This window comes from Antechinus flavipes, chromosome 2 (assembly GCF_016432865.1).
Source record: "Antechinus flavipes isolate AdamAnt ecotype Samford, QLD, Australia chromosome 2, AdamAnt_v2, whole genome shotgun sequence".
In the NCBI taxonomy this organism is placed as follows: Eukaryota; Metazoa; Chordata; class Mammalia; order Dasyuromorphia; family Dasyuridae; genus Antechinus; species Antechinus flavipes.
In genome coordinates this window covers 135,472,400-135,489,348 of record NC_067399.1, presented here as the reverse complement: position 1 = coordinate 135,489,348, position 16,949 = coordinate 135,472,400, and the positions used below count along the sequence as shown (strand labels likewise).

The window sequence follows — 16,949 nt, the reverse complement described above, 5'->3', positions numbered from 1 at the left end:
GGGAGGGGGGAGGTGAGGAGAAAAGGGGCTTAATTAACTTCCAAGGGGCTTTCCGTGGCAGGGCTTTTGGTGCAGAGATTGAAATCCCTTTCCGGCGTAGCCGAACTGCTGCTGTGTACTTTTGCTGCCTCATACTGAGACACACAGGGAGGCTTCCAGCAGAATCCAGAGGAAAATTCCTCCGGACTTAGGAGGCTGCAGCTGAAAATGGTCCCCTAATTTAGCTTGCTGTGAATGCTCAAAGATCCGGCTTAAAAACCTGTAGCTTTCACGCTGTTCTTCCCTCCTCCTTTTAAGGGGAAGGGGCAAGATATGTCCTTTTGAGGAAGCAATTTGGAATGAACAGTTCTGCCCCATCAGGTTCTTTGCATAGCAAACAAACTGAAATCCCTGTTGCCCCATCCAGATTTCTCTTCTGTCATTGGCTGCATCCTTCACCTCAGTCTCACAAACCTGGCAGGGAAAATTAAGGTAGGCATTACATTGCTTTTTTTTTTTTCCTTCACCAAAGCAGGACAACAGTCCCTTCCCCCCAATTTGCTAGGTCCAAAGTAGCTGTTGTAGGCTTGTGGTTTGTTTTCTGAAGTTCATTGAGAGCCTTACTCCATCAGAAAGTGCCCCTTTAGATGCCAACTGATTTCCTCCCCCACAAGATGAGAATGTTCTCACTGAATGGATTTCAATGAGGAAAAAACTTCACTGGGGCTGTGGCTTACCATTCCCAGGATATTACAGTATCTTGCAGGATCATTATTCCAGTCTAAAACATCTTATATCCCCATAGTATTTTATAAATATTCATTCTAGTGAAAGGTAATAGATATATCACAAGCCAGCCTTATAAACAGTTAGACTTGGATTCGATTTTATCTTGAATACCTCCTGGCAGTGGGTCACCTAACCTTTCAATGCTTCTAATTAAGTCTTTAAGACTATAAGTCCTAATATGATCTGCCAATCTGAAATGGTGTGGTTAATTTCCTTATTGGGAGTTCCCTAAATCAACAAAATCATGTGTCATATAAATTAAAAAATAAAACAAGCCCAACCTAGTTATAAATAAACATCTTTGTATACTGGGACGTTAAAATGATTGAGGCAGAAGACTCAAGGCTTAATTAGCAAGGGGCTCCTTTAATAGCTGATGAATGCAGAAGGAACAAGATAGAAGGTTTCTACAGTTAGAACTGGAAGAGACAACAGAGGCCATTGAGTATCATCCTATCATCCTTCAGATGAGGGACTAAGGCTCAGATATTTGTTCAGGGTCACACAGCTACTAAGTTTCTCCGGAAGAATTTGAACTTGGGTCTTCTTGACACCTCCAGCACTCTATTCATTATGACATGATTTTTCCCAATGCAACACGACTATGTTGATGATTAAAAAGAATCCAGGAATCCTGGTTCTCTGGCCAGTGCCAGTTTTAATTACTCACTGATTCTTTTGATTTTCTGATTTCATGTTTTCAGTGGGAGGGATATGATTACAATCTCTTATGATAATGTATAAAGCTTCATTTGGTAGTAAAACTTCCTAGAACAAATTTGAAAGATATTATTATCATTATTATTGAACACCTCACAGTAGCAGAGGATCCTCTTTTGCTCAGGAACTGAGGGAAGGGGAGCAGAGAGCACGTGTGCTGGACTATTGTTTATGGATTTTTGTATAGAGGTTAGAATTGGTCCCCTAGAATTAGCTGTGTGAATTAGTCATTCTAGACGATTGGGAGGTGGTGCAAGATAGACAAAATGACCCAACTTAATCTAAAAGCGAATAGGAATTGTATCTGCAAAGGCATGGAGATGTGGTTAGCGCTTTTTTGCTAGGAAAGTTAGAAGTGGTTTTCCGAAACTAGCAGGATTTCAACTGAAACTAAGGGATTTAAGAAAGAGATTCTGCTGAGTAGCTTGTTGTTTGAGCCTAAAGGGTGGTTTTCTGATCATTTGTTCTGAATTCACATTTTTGTCTTGGTTTTTTTCCTTTAAAATCTGTATTTTACTGTGTAAATATTGTAAACAGGAGAACTCTCATGTGAAGCGTAAGGTAACTGGAGCATTTGAGGAGAAAGAGACAGAGACAGATAAAATTAGAGACAGAGAGAGATGGAAGACAGACAAAAAGACAGAAATAAAGAGACAGACAGTTAGAGAGGGAGAGAGAGACAAAGACAGGAACAGATAAAGAAGGGAGGGAGACAGAGACAGACAGACAGAGAAAGACAGTCAGACAGAGACAGAGAGACTGACACAGAAAGAGACAAAGAAGGGGGAGAGAAAGAGAGACAAAGACAGAGACAGAGACAAAGAGACACAGAGAAAAAGACAGACAGAGACAGAGAGGGGGAAGGAGTGAGGGAGGGAGAGAGAGACAGAGAGAGAAAGAGAAAGAAGAGAGAGAGAGAGAGAGAGAGAGAGAAAGAAGAGAGAGAGAGAGAGAGAGAGAGAGAGAGAGAGAGAGAGAGAGAGAGAGAGAGAGAGATTGGAATGACGAGATTCCATCCCTCTGGGGTTCATGTCTTCTTGAAAACTAAGCTTCACTCATTCTCTATTATGTCACAAACCTACTTTCAACTCTATCTTCTCACCCATGTTAAAAGGCATGCTGACATTTAAAAGCATTCTCCCTGCCTCTTTCCTAGCCCATGGTGGGTGCCCCCCTGGGTTTTGATCTATTGCCATATTAGCATCTTCCCTCACAGGAAGTGCAAAGTTTAATAATAGTCTCTGTGTCTCAGTTACCTACAACTCATTCCCCTTACATCCTGTGCTCCTTTTGGAATTTAATTCACTTCCTTTCCCTTCCTTTCCTCTTATTTCCTCTCTGAGAACTGTAGATAGCCCAGACTCTGTTAACTCAGATGACTTATTTCCTCCCTCTAGTTTATTATATAGAGGATTGCCAATGGAAGGTAGAAATAGTTGGATTATGTGGTTATATGTGTGTTTGAGGGAAGTCCAAGATTAATGACAATCATCCCTGAGGGCAATTGACAGAAAAGGTGGGAAATTGTGCCATAAATTTCTCCCTAATTCCACTATATTTAGGCCAGTTAAATTTAAAAATTAAAAATCATAGGACTGAAAGAAGAGGTGATTTAGTTGGGTAAGCAAGAGTGAGGGATGGACAAAGGGTCTGAGAATATACAAAACTCAGAGGAAGGCCTCCAGGTAGAATTATCAATCAGCAGACAAAAATTGTATCTATTTTGTGCAACACACTATGCAAAGTACTGAAGATACTATAACAAAAATGGAATAGTCCTTGCCCTCAAAGAACTTACATTCTAGCAAAGGAGGTAAAACATACAGATATTCCTAAAAGATAAATCCTTATGATTTATGGGAAGGTGTAGGTAAAAATAGTATGAGAAATCAATTACTCGGGAAATACTTTCTAAATGCCAACTGTATCTAGGTAGTCTGCCAAACACTGAGGATACCAAAAAAACAAAAAACAAACAAAAAAAAATCTGTTCCTGCCCTCAAGGAACTTACAATCTAATGGGAGAGATTACATGTAAACAAATATATAGAGCATGCTATATATAGGATAAATAGGAAATACTTAGCAGAGGGAAGGCATTATGAGGAAAATCTTCCTGTAAAAGATGAGAAAGTGTGAACAGACCGAGGAATGAAATCACATAATATGAGCAGGCATGAATGAGTTGTGGTCTTCATAAGTAAAGAGAATATTCATGCCAATGAGATTATGGATTGGCTAATTTATCAAAATATAAATCAGATTACAGTGAATATTGTAATTCCAGGTACTCTGTAGATCTTTTTTAAAACGGGAAGATGTCAGTGATATGAAATAAGGCAGTATAGTAACAAGGGCTGGGTTGTGTGATTTATTTCATCCTTCAAGATCTTAGAGAAGAAAAAGATCACTGTATTTTGGAGTAGAAGGGGAAGGTTTTATAGAGATGGGATCATGTAAGATTTAAGGTCTTAAAGGTCATATAAAATTTGAATTGACAAAGAGGCAAGGGAAAGATATCTATATGAAACAGAAGTATGAAGGCAGGGATGTATTGGGGTTTGGGGGAGAGAATTAGTAAAGAGATCGGTCTGGAAGAAATGGAAAACTCATATTGAGAAGTAGTAGGTCAGAAGAGGAAGATGAGATCTTTTGATGCAAAATTGAATCGTTTAAGCTTGATTCTTTGGCAACAGGAAATCATTATAGGATCTACAACAAGGAAAGTGCTATGAAGATTCAGTGTATGAGTAAAAATTTGTCTGGTGACAATTTGAGGGATAAAATAGCGAGGTAGTTTGGGTGGTCAGGGGCTGAGCTGGTTGGAAGCAAGCATGACTGGGTTTATATTTTCTCAAATCGAGATTCCAACAGGAAACTCACCAGATAGAGGAAGAGGTCACAAGTATGGAGACATTATGAGTAATGAGCAGGCCATTGGGATAGAATAGAGAGAGTTTGGAATGAGGAGCCAAACCAGGTGAGAAGTGAACATGTCTGGGTGGATTGTGGAAAGACCCTTAGATTTCTCAGCTATTTGCCACCATAAAGACCATATGCAAATCACTTAACCCCTCTGGAACCCAGTTTCTTCATCTGTAAAATGAGACTAAATGGTTTTTAAATTCCCCTTCATCTCTGACATTCAGCAACTGTAGAATTTAATTTCAGATACTCTGAGCTGATAGAGGGCAACTAAGTAGCAACAGGAACCAGTTCCCTCATTTTATAGAGGAGAAAATGAAGGCTCAGAGCAGATAAGTGATTTGTCCAAGGTGACAGGTTTAAGTGGCAAAGGCAGAACTGGAAGAAACCTTAGAATTTGTGCCATCCAACTTTTTATCTTATGCTGGAATTGCTTCTATCACAAATGCTGGTCTGGGCTCTACTTGGATATTTCTAGAGATGGAGAACACAATATTTTATAAGATAGTCTGTTCTACTCCTGGATAAATGTAGTATCATACATTTTTTCTGAAATTTGTCTCCTTGATTCTCTTCTGTCCTTGAAGACTAAATAGAATTCTCCCCCTTCAAAGATGACAACTCCTTAGCCAAACAAAATGGCACACCTTCCCAGTCATCTAGGTCTGCAATCTCCATGTCATCCTCAATCTGTCATTCTCTTCACCCCACATGTCCAATCTATTGCTCAATCTTGTCATTTTTTCTTTCCTAATATCTTTTTTATATAGTCCCTTCTCTGTGCTTACGTGGCTGCAATCCTTACCATCTCCTGCCTGGACCATGGCTATAGCTCTTAAATTGATCTTCCTACCTTCTCCACCAAAATCTAATTAGCTGCCAGGATGATCTTTTTAAAACATAGGCTCAACTAAGCATGTCATCCCTACCTGACCCCTGTTCAATGAACTTCAATGGTTCCTTATTACTTCCAGGATCAAATACAAAAACCCTCTTCTTGGCATTTAAAGCCCTTCGTAACTTGGCCTCTTCTTACCTTCTCAACCTTCTTACACCTTATTCCCTTTGACACTCACTATGATCTGTAAAACTGGCCTTGCTCTTCCTCCCACATAATACCGTATCTCCTGACTGTACCTTTTCTTGGAAAGGATCTTTCTCAATTTGGTGTCTTTGCTTCCCTGGCTTCCTTCAAGACTCAGTTCAAATTCCATCTGCTGAGAGAGACCTGTCCCAGTTCCCTAGTCCCTCAGCGCCTTCCTGACTGAGATTATGTTCCTTTTGTTCCTATTTGCATTTATTCTCATTCATTAGAATATAAGTTCTTTAAGAGTAGGAATATTTTCCCCCTTCCTTTGTAGCCCCAGACCTGAATGCCTGGGTTGATAAAGGACAATTAAGTGTTTGTTGACTGACAGACAAATTGTCTGAAGAAGGGGAAAATGATAGGAGTGGGGAAGGAAGCACAGGATGGCCAGGGGGAAGAAAGAAGCCACTAGATTCTGATACTTTGAAAGAATGTGATAAAAACATAGTCATGGCACTTGATTTATTGCCCTTGCTTAACATGACAAAACCTGGGGGTGTTCATTTATTTTTTGTGTTCTTGTTGCCTCCAGTTGGTCTTTTACATTCAAGATAAATAAGTGTTGCTGGTGGTAAGTGGTGTATATGGACAAAGAGGAATTAGAGAGATGAGCCATAGTCAGGAAATGAAAATCTTTCACTTTGATGAGAGGAGCAGAGCTGGGCTCAGCTTCTCTGACCTCATCTCTATTTACTCTTTACCGTGCTATGCTACTTTTCAAGACAACAGGAGTGTTCCATCTTCCCAGCTCCATCCCCTAAGTCGTCTCTTCTTCATGTTGGGCATCACAAGCTCCAGTTTTCAATCCTCTCATCTATTTGCCCCAGACTTGTTGCAGGTTATTAATGCCTTTTTATTGCTAGTTTCATTTCCTCCCAAACCAATGGTATATTTGCCCACAAAATTTCTCTTAAGTTAAAAGGAATGAATTAGGATAGAGCAAACCCAACTTTCTTTCATTACTAGCATGGGCGTGATCATCCTTCCTTATACCTAAATTTAAAATACCAATGTCAATCTCACTTCCTCACCCTTACTCCTCCCTCCCTCTAATATCTAATCAGTAGTCAGATCTCATTTTTAAAACCACAGCATTTCTCACAATTGCTCCCTTCTTTTTATTTCCTTGGCCATCATACTTCAGAACTTCTGGATGGTCTATTATAATAGTATCCTAATTGGTCTCCCTCTCATAAGCCTCCCTGAACTCCAGTACATTTTCTTCACAGCCTTCAAAAGTGTCTTTCCCAAAGGGCAAATCTAAGCATGGTCACTTCCTCCCCTCATTGAATAAAGTTCAATGGTTCCCACTTAATTCTAAGATCCAGGGTGTCCCAAAATTCTTGGTACAATTTAAAGCTTTAATGCTTTTAGAAGTTTAAATACTACAAGCTTACCCCCAAAGCCACCATATTTGAAAGTTTATTTAAATTTCTTTTATACTTATTTCATTTCATGAATTTCTGAGTAATTAACTTAATATTTAAATTTTAACAATATAAAACACTTTTATTACACATTATGTATTTGATAGTTTCTGGATAACACTTTCTCAGACTGGTGGATCAAAGAGAAGGTCAGTTCTCTTGATTAACTACCATGGTACTTAATTGATTTCAATTATCAATTAGACTATTTCTTGTGCAGTAATATCAAAACAGTTATGTATGTATCAAAACCTCATTCTTTGAATGTTCTTTGAATGAGTAGGATTACAAATGCAATCTTTTCAGTCACTGAGTGACGACTGATTGAAGTTTTTGCAAAGTTATATTGAATTCTAATAAGAAACATCAATACTTTTAAAAAATTAATAATTAGCTTTTGAAATGTTGCTTTTTATAAGTTTGAAGCATTTATAATTCTGAAGTTAATAAAACTTGAAACTGAATTAAGACTTTTGGGACACTGTATAAAGTCTTCTATGTAACATTTCGTTCTAAATACAACCTGGCTCCATCCTGCCCTCTAATCTGCTTAGATTTTACACTAATCCATACTACATGATCTAGCCAGACTGGTCTGGTTGCTGTTCCTTGTACACAAAACTCCATCTCCAGTTTCCATGCCTTTGAACTGACCATCCCCCATGATTAGAATGCTCTCCTTCCCATACTCCCATCTTTTTGAAAAATCTGAGTTACTTTAAGACTCAGGTTAAGTGTTTCCACTTCCATGAGATTTTTCCAGATCCCCACCTGTAATGCTAATGCCTTGTATCTACTTTATATTTGTTATGTATATATCTATGTATGTGTCTCCCCTATTAGATTGTAAGCTCCTGGATGGCAGGGACAACTTTTTGTATCCCTAGCTCTTAACACAGTTGCAGTAGTCCATTGATTAATGTTTACTGATTCTTCTTAAATTGTCTTGATTATTGAAGGTAGGAATTTCACATTTATTTTTATATTTTGTGTTTATTTTTGTATTTTCAGCACCTGCCATAGAAACACTGGCTTGTTTACTGATTGATTCATCTTCATGTATTTGAAGGGCTATTAAAGGATTAGATTTGATTTATTCTGCTTGGTCCCAGAGGGTAGAACTAAGACCATGGGCAGGCATTGCAAAGAAGTGAATTTAGGCTTGATGTAATGAAACACTTCCAAAATTAGAGTAATCCATGAGTGAAATGAGCGGCTTTGTGAGGAGTGAGATCTGTCTCACTGAGACAGATCTCACTGGAGGTCATCATGCAAAGATTGGATGACTGTTTTCTATGTATATTGCAGAAGGGATTCTTGATTAGTTATGAATTGGACCAAATGGTCATTGCAGTCTGTCCAACTGTGTTCTGTGAAGGATGGGAATCTTGAAACATCAAATTTAAAAACCAAATGAAAGGTTATCAGGAGACTTGGTTTCACCCCAACAGTAACTAGATCCACCATCTCTAATAAATTTTTCCTTAATGAACTTTTGATGCCCTATATGGTCTTTGTGAATATTGATTCTCAGAGTTGGAAGAGACATTGCTCATTAGATCCAATATGTACTTGACCTAGAATCACTACTGTTTTATCTCCAACAAATAGCTTTCTAGTCTTCACTGGATGGGGTACCTGAACTATAATTCTGAAGAAAGAGAAGGATGTTAGCAAAGATAAGTAGGGAATGTGGGCTAGGAATGGGAATGACCTATATTTATATGGAGGTGAGAGTTGGCATTGAATTCAAAAAATAGCTTAGTAGGCCATATTTGACTAGAAGATTGTGTAAATAAAAATCACATGAAATAAGACTAAAAAGGAATAGGATAATAAAATCCTTTAGATCTATAGAGTTAGAAGGAATCCTAAGGAGCCATCTAGCCACAATCCAATTATTTTGCAGATAGCCAACTGAAGCTTAAGGAGGTGGGATCTGAAACTAAATCCTCTTTCTACTATATTATGATATATTGGAAATATACAGTAAAAGACCTTAAATGTCAGGAAAAGGAGTTTGTATTTTATCCAGTAGGCAAGAAGAATACACCAAAAGTGTTTTGCTTATTTCTGTTAGCAACAGAGTGATCAGTCCAGTGTTTTGGTAGCTCTGTAAAAAATAGTTTAGTAAGGAAAAAGAATGAAAAAGGGAAACCAGTTAGAAAGTTGTTACAATAATCTTATCCGTAATAGGAATTTAATAAGTATTGTTTGAGTTGAGTTGAATATTTCAGAAAAGAGATAAAATTTATTTATTTATTCATGGCCATAAGAGAGAAAAGTTTGATCTTCTTTGAGAATCTGGTAGGTATATAAAATAACAACTTAGAGATTCAAAAAGGAAAAATCAGATTTAATGGGGTTTTTTTAGATGACTATATCTTTGATACATTGTTGTGTTTTCACACACACACACACACACACACACACACACACACACACACACATGAGTTATAATACCATTACAGGAATCTCTATTATAATTTTCTTTTAAAAATTAACTACTTTGAACAGGATGGTAACATGAACTTCATTTAAAAAATGTTGCCAAAGGAATTTGAAAGACCTTTTAAGTAGTTAGAGTGATATGATAATAAATTCTTAGCATCTTAAGAGTTGAAAACAATGAATCCATGCTAAGAGGAATACTTTCAGGATGATCTGGTCTTATCATATGCATAGTTAATTTGCTTTGTTCTTTTTAATAAAGTTTTTCTACAAACAAAAATAACATTTAGTAAATTTATACTTTATGATTTTTTTGTTGTTCAGTCATTCTTTCATCATGTCCAACTCATCATGACCCCATTTGGAGTTTTCTTGACAAAGATATTGGAGTGTTTTGCCTTTTCCTTTTCCAGTTCATTTTACAGATGAGGAAACTGAGGCAAATGGTTAATTAACTTGTGCAGGGTCATACTGCTATTAAGTGTCTGGGGCCAGATTTACCCTCAGGAAGCTAGGCTTCGAGGATTATTTTGGACAAAACATTCATTTATCAGAAGCTAACCTGATGGTCAGCTTCTCTAAACTTCAAGGGGCTGGTCCTATATCCAAAGAAACAGTGTGAACGTGGGCTTCTACTCCAAGATAGGACCTTCCAGGTCTGGAGTTCATTGACTCAGCCTTTGAAAACCCAAAGCCATCCCCAAAGTATGATTCAGCATTGGAGGAGGACTTTGGGGATGAACTGTGGGTGAATGATGACTCTTTCAGCTGAATGATGACTCTTATAGAATTTCTAAGAGAATGAATTGCTTCCAAGCCATCAGAAAGACTCCACTGGCTTGTTTTGACTTCTCAGTTTTGTGTTTAGCCCCTTTGGCCTGACATTTAATGTTATCTGTCTCTCTGTATGTCAGAGGTACAGAACAGTTATTCTTCATTTGGTTCTCAGACAGGGAGTATCATTATTTGACCACTTTGTTCTTCTGCTCCTGGTCTCAAGGTTTATCTTGCTTTCCATACTTTTGCTGGGCTTGTGGGCTGTCATCTAATAGCATTGGCAGTGGGATGGATAGTGACTCATGGTTGGTCATTTTTTCCCTTTGTAGGCCGATGCTGCTACCAGTTTTCTGAGGGCAGCAAGATCAGGGAACTTGGACAAAGCTTTGGATCACCTGCGGAATGGGGTAGATATTAACACCTGTAACCAGGTAGGTGACATTTCCTTAGGGGTTCCATGTTATTACTTCATTCTGGAGAACAGTTTTTGCCATGTTTCATTTAGGAACTGTTGGGGAAACTACCTTAATTAACATAGTGATGGGCCAAGGGTCCAAAGCCAGAGGTGGGTTCTTCCCATCAGCGTTTGAATCTTCTACACACTATTTCCCAAATACTTGAGGCTGCAGCTAAAATCAGGGGAATGCTGTGAATACTCAGCTCACATCTCCTGCCGAGACTTCTTTGAGAAGTGACATTTGGTCCCTGCTGGTGCATTTAGAAAATGATCTTTGAAAGTTAGGAGGAAGACGAGTCTTTGAAAGATCATTAGACCACTGGTGACATTAAATCTACCATCCTGATTAGCAACCTACCTAGGAACTGTGTTGGGATGGAAAGAAAAGAAGTGAATGAGTGTTTGATTTATCAGATGTTGGTAAAATTGGATTCTCCTTCAGATTGAGCATGGAGGTACTGGGGTAGCAAATTCTAGCCTTCCAGGAGCCAAGAATGAGTTGTAAGTAATTATTTCTTTGGGAGAGAGGAAGTCGGTTAATGTTATTGGATTCATATGGGCAGTGGAAGGTGAAGGATCAGCTCCCTGGCAAAAAGGATCTAGACTTCAGCAGGAATAGAGAGGTGACTACTCTCAAAAAAGGGAAACAAAAGATGAGAGGTTCAGGCATGTGGCCTGAATGACCCCTGCAAAGCCAGCTGGGCAGATTCCCAGAATGCCAGACAAAGTTTCCAAGGGCAGCAAGCCACCATTTCTCCAGCTCTGTCCACTTCTTGCCTGCTCACTCTCTCTCCCTTCCCTCCCCCTACAAATACAGAATACAAGTACTGTTATAGGTCAGTGAATTAACTGATGTCCGATTGGGTTCTTGGATTGTTAAGGCTTCCACAAGATCCCAATCAGAGATGCATGGGGGTGAGAGAGATGTGTGATTTGGACCTGCAAGAGAGAAGCTACATCTGGAGTTTCACTGATTCATAGAATTTAGAGCAAGAAAGGATCTCATAGACCATTTAGTCCAGCCTTCTCAATTTGCAGAAAAGGAAACTGAGATCCAGAAGAGATTTGCCAAATGTTATATGGCCAGATTTTGAACCCTGATTCTCAGAATCCTAATTCAGTGAGACTTCTTTCTTCCTTGCTGCCTAGGTAGGAAAAAAAAGTCTCCTGGTTTCTTAAATTCAACTTGCTCTCTGGGCCAAGTTCATTGATTCTCTTCCTTGTAAGCAAAGTGTCTTGTGACCCTAAAATTTACTGTTCACTTGTATAACTTATGTCTGACTTTTCATGATTCCATTTGGGGTTTTCTTGGGAGAGATAGTGGAGGGGTTTGTCATGTCCTTCTCCAGCCCATTTTACAGATGAGGAAACCGAGGCAAATAGAATGAAGTGTCCAGGGTCACACAGCTAGGAAGTGTCTAAGGACAGATTTTAATTCGTCTTACTGCCTTCAAGACCAGCATTCTATCTACTGTGTCACCTAGCCACTATTAAACCCTAAAATACAATAGAATTTTATGATTATAACAGGATTACACGTAGCATGAGATTCAGTAGGCACAGTAGTAATGAACAGAGTGCTGCATTCGAAATAAAAAAGACCTGAATTCAAATACTGCCTCAGACATTTATCAGTTGTGTGTGATTCTGTGTGGGTGAGTCACTTAACCCCTCTGGGTCTCAATTTCTTCATTTGTAAAATGAGTCTGATAGATTTGATAGACAAGATAATGACTAATATTCCTCCCACCCCAAATGTGTGATTTGTAATAGAATTACATGCATGCTGTCATTGAAACCATCCAAGTCACATGGTGAAATGTGCTGTTTTTATTCAAATCAAGAAATATTATTATGGTAACATTTTTCATAAAAAGTCTCCTTTAGTCTTCATGACAACATTGTGAGGTAACCAAATGAGATAATATTTATAAGTCCCTCAGCTTAGTGTCTGGCATAGGAGATTATTAATAAATGCTTGTCCACTCCTTCTCCTCCCAGATAGGTAATACGATGATAACGACAAGCGCTTTGGTAGAGTGGAGAACTGGGCCCATGGAAGAAGCAGGGTGCTGGTAAATGTTTAGTCATTGGCTCTCTGAAGAAAAAATAATGTCCAGATCACATGTTTTTTTATTATAATTTGTATTATTACCATTTTCCCCATCACTTATAAAAATCTCCTTAGCTTTTTAGGAGCAACTAGATAGTACAGTGGATAGAGCACAGGGTCTTGAATCAGAAAGACTCCAACACTTATTAGCTGTGTGATGCTGGGTAAGTCACTTAACTCTCTCTGCCTCAGTTTCCTCATCTGTAAAGTGATTTGGAGAAGGAATTAACAAACCCCTCCAGAATCTTTGTCAATAAAACCCCAAATAGGGCCATGAAGAGTCAGATATGATTGAAAACAATTGAACAACAATAACAAACACCCCATATTTTAAATGACAGGGTCAGAACTTGAACCCCATACTTCCACATCCCAAATCAAATGTTTTTTCCCTTGACTGCATGGCTACCCTACTCACCTCTATGAGATGTGGGTCCCACAGTGTCAGGCCCATGAGTTGGTAAAGGAGAAACTGTTTTCCCAGACCTGCTGCTCCCCCAGGAAGACTGGAGGGATGCATTCCAGGGGATGATGGAGAAGTACCATGTTGAAAATGGTGGTGGCCATGGAAGGAGCAGGCTGCTGGGTTTCACTGCAGTGCAGTCCTGCTTTAGGGGTGCCAAGTCCGGAGAGCTCCTCTTCTCAAGAGTCATATTTTGGTCCTCTCCAGAATTCCGTGGACAGTGGCAGAAATGGGGATGAGAGAACACTTGCCAGCTTCTAGCCAGCGCCAAGGCCATGTACTGGATTAGGGAATTCTAAGGACACCCTAGGAACATGACTCTGGAATTTGACTCTGATGAATGGGCCCTGTGGGTGCGGTTAGTGTCCTGTGCTGGATCTGGCCTGTCTTCACCCCTAACTCAATAGGCGAGTATCAGGTCGCCGCACCGGCTCTTTACATGCTGAGAGCCGCAGCCACCAAGGAATTATTTACACTTTATCGACAGAACATCTCAGACCTGGCCTTGAGCCAAGAGGAGCAGATAATAGGCTCTGCAAGAGACCCACAGGGACCATTTCGGTTCAATTTTGAGGCTGCCCCATTCTTTTGAGACCAATTTTACCTCCAGGGGAATAAAGAAAGGAAAACTTTAGAATCAGGGACGCGGATTTCTGCTGGGGAAGAAGAAGACTTTGCAGACCCCAGCAGGGGAATCTACTGCTCAATAAACCCTCCCAATATGAGGCACTATTTGCCTGCATCTTTCTTATTGATCCACACACTGCAGCGATGGTGAGCTGCAGATAAGTTACACCTGGAAGAGAGATTTTCTATATTGTTAGAGTTTAATTGTTGGGGCTGTAGCTTCATTTTGGGGAGGGGACAGAGAAGAGAAGAGGAGGTGAACTTTCAGCTTCATTAAGAATATTAGAATGGGATAGTGATTCATTTCATAAAACCACATGGAGATTTATTTGTTTATTGATTTATACTTATTAGCTATCCTGGAAAGGCAGAGAACTGTTTGTCTCTCAGTATAGACTAAAAATGGGCTGTTTTCATTATTCTTTAAGGAGATGAGAAGCTTTCTCTCCAGTAATACTGAAGGACCTTCACATAATGCCGTATGAGAATTGGTTGAAGAAATGGGGGTATTTAGCCTGGATGGGAAGGAGGGAACCTGGAGTGGAGGGAAGAGGGGAAGGAGAAAGAGCAGTCATAAAGAAGAAACTGTAGACTTGATATAAAGAGAAGTTTCCTAACAATTATAACTATTCAAGAACAGAACAGATTTCCAGGATGGACATAGACTAAGAATTGGAAAAACTCATAAAGGTCATTTGACAGAAGAAAATTGAGGGCCAAGGATGTTCAGTTATTTTCTTAATCTCACCCAGGTGTCAAGACTGGAATTTGAATAAGAGACCTTTGACTCCAAATCCAGCACCTTGGTAGAGTGGGATACCTTACATGTATGCAAGAGGAAGATCAGTTGAAGGAACTTAGGGATGTTTAGTCTGCAGCAGGTCAGGCTTGGCAAGGGACTGGAGGTCATAACTACCTTTAAATATTTGAAGAGCTGTCATAGGAGAAAGAGATTAGACTTTTTTCTTCTTTCCCCCATAAAGCAGAATTACAAATAAAGGGCAGAGAGGCATCTTTAGGCTTGAAATCAAAGAAAAATTTCCTAATGACCAGAGTTGTCCAAAAGGGGAATGAACCGCTTTGGGAGGACATGAGTTACTGTTCACAGGAGGTCTTCAAGAAGAGGTTGGAAGATCACTCATGTAGAAGGGAGCCTTGTTTAGATGAATTAAAAGACTGCTGAAATCTCTTTAGTCTTTGAGCCTTGGTGATTCCATGGTATAACTATCACTATCATCCCACTATGGCTCAAAATGCTACATATATGCAGATTCTCAAATAGCCACGCTGACCTCTATTTACATGCTTAAGTTTGACTTGGTGTTGACAGTTCCTGGAATCCTGGAGTATTTTAGAATTAGAAGGGACCTTAGAGTTTTATAAAGGAGGCAACTGAAGACCAAAGAATGGAAACCATTCGACTGAAGTCACACAATTCACTAGAGACCAGAAATTAGAATTTCTTATTCTGGCCAAACACCATTTTCACTGGCAGCTGAATTACTATAGTGGATAAAGAACTGGGCCTGGAGTCAGGAAGACCTGAGTTCAAATCTGCCTCAAACACTTAGTATCATCATCATTATATAGTCTTTATTATGTGTCATTGTGCTAAGTACTTTAAAAAAAAATATCTCGTTTGATTCTCACAACAACCCTAGAAGACAAGTGCTATTATTATTTTTATTTTACATTTGAGGAAACTGAGGTAGTCAAAGGTAAGAGATGGAATGCTGAGTTCAAGGAATAGCATTTGGCCAGTTTGGCTGACGCATTGGATGTGTGAAATGATATGAAATGAGTTTGGAAAGGTGGTTGTTATTTGTCCTTTGTTCTTAAAGAGGATCGTGACATCAGGGAGGAGATGTCATGACTTGAAAGTGAATTGGATTTAAGTGAGAGAGGGCTGTGTAAGGTCACCTGCCTCATTTTCCCCTCCAGAGTCATTTGGGGCCAGTGGCCAGCTATAGATCAAGACGATGGAGATGGTGGGAGACTTTGGCCTTTTTAAGGGAAGATTTTTTCCTAGGTCTCAGTTTGACTGAAGCAATACTCATTCAGTGATTAAGGTTAGGTAAGAAGTGAGGCAAAAAATAGCTTCTTTTACCTATTAAAAATCAATCTAGAAGGGGAAATCTGCGAACCAGATTGTGGAAGACATTGGGATTATCATTAAAGTTTTTAAATCATATTTCTTCAATCCAAGTGTCAGTTTAATAGACATTTTTTTCAAAGCAGAACCTTCCAAACTTCAGCAGCAGGGCCACACCCTCAAGTGGCCAATTGGATTCACACATAGCCTTTCAACCCATTTGGCTCAATAAGAGGGAAATGAGATGAGAACAGTAAGAACTTTTGCTCCTTTGGAGTTCCTGGAATTATTAATCTATCACTGACTCTCCCTCAGGAGCTAGGGTTGTAATCCCAGGAGTGAAAAGCCCCATTATCTTAGTTTTCTGTTCTGCTTTTATAACTCTAAAAAGGTTGGCTCACTTGCCCTCCCCAAAAGAGAGGAGAGCATTCACTGTAGGCTGAGACTCTGGCAGAGTCTTTCATGCTGAAGAAGAAACATGTTCTGCTCTGACTAGAGGATCAAGCATTGGAAACAGCAAGACTGCCTTACCACAGATAAAAAAAGATAACTTGGGGAGAAATAGATAGATGAGTAGGGGGATGGATAAATAGATCAGACATAGATAATCAGACAAAAATCAATTGATCAGATGATTGGATAATTAGACATGGATGCATCAACAGATAGATAAATACACGAACACAGGTATCTGAACCTCGACAGATATATAAGTACAAAGAGCAATAAGATAAAGCAGCTATTATCCTAAATGACAATAATTATGATGATGATGATGATGATGATGATGATGATGATAGGAGCAGCTAGGAGGTGCAGTGGACAGAATGCTGGGTCTGAAATCACAAAGACTTGTATTCCTGAATTCAAATTTGACCCTGGGCAAGTCACTTAACTCTGTTCGCTTCAGTTTCCTCATCTGCAAGATGAGCTGCAGAAGGAAAAGAGACATGGCTGAGATGCAAACCCACCACCACCAATAAGCATTTATATAGCACCTACTTTGCACCAGGTACTGTGCTAAATTCTTTATAGATACTAT

The 16,949-nt window shown here is 39.2% G+C and overlaps 1 protein-coding gene across 7 annotated transcripts in view; it reads left to right on the top strand.

The window, feature by feature from the left end:
• ANK1 (ankyrin 1) overlaps window positions 1-16,949 on the top strand; it is a 190,909-nt gene that overhangs the window by 44,081 nt on the left and 129,879 nt on the right. For all 7 annotated transcript variants that reach the window (XM_051975584.1, XM_051975582.1, XM_051975589.1 and 4 more), the window contains exon 2: window positions 10,485-10,586. In XM_051975584.1, the coding sequence (XP_051831544.1) occupies window positions 10,485-10,586 (102 nt within the window). The remainder of the gene's footprint in view (window positions 1-10,484; window positions 10,587-16,949) is intronic.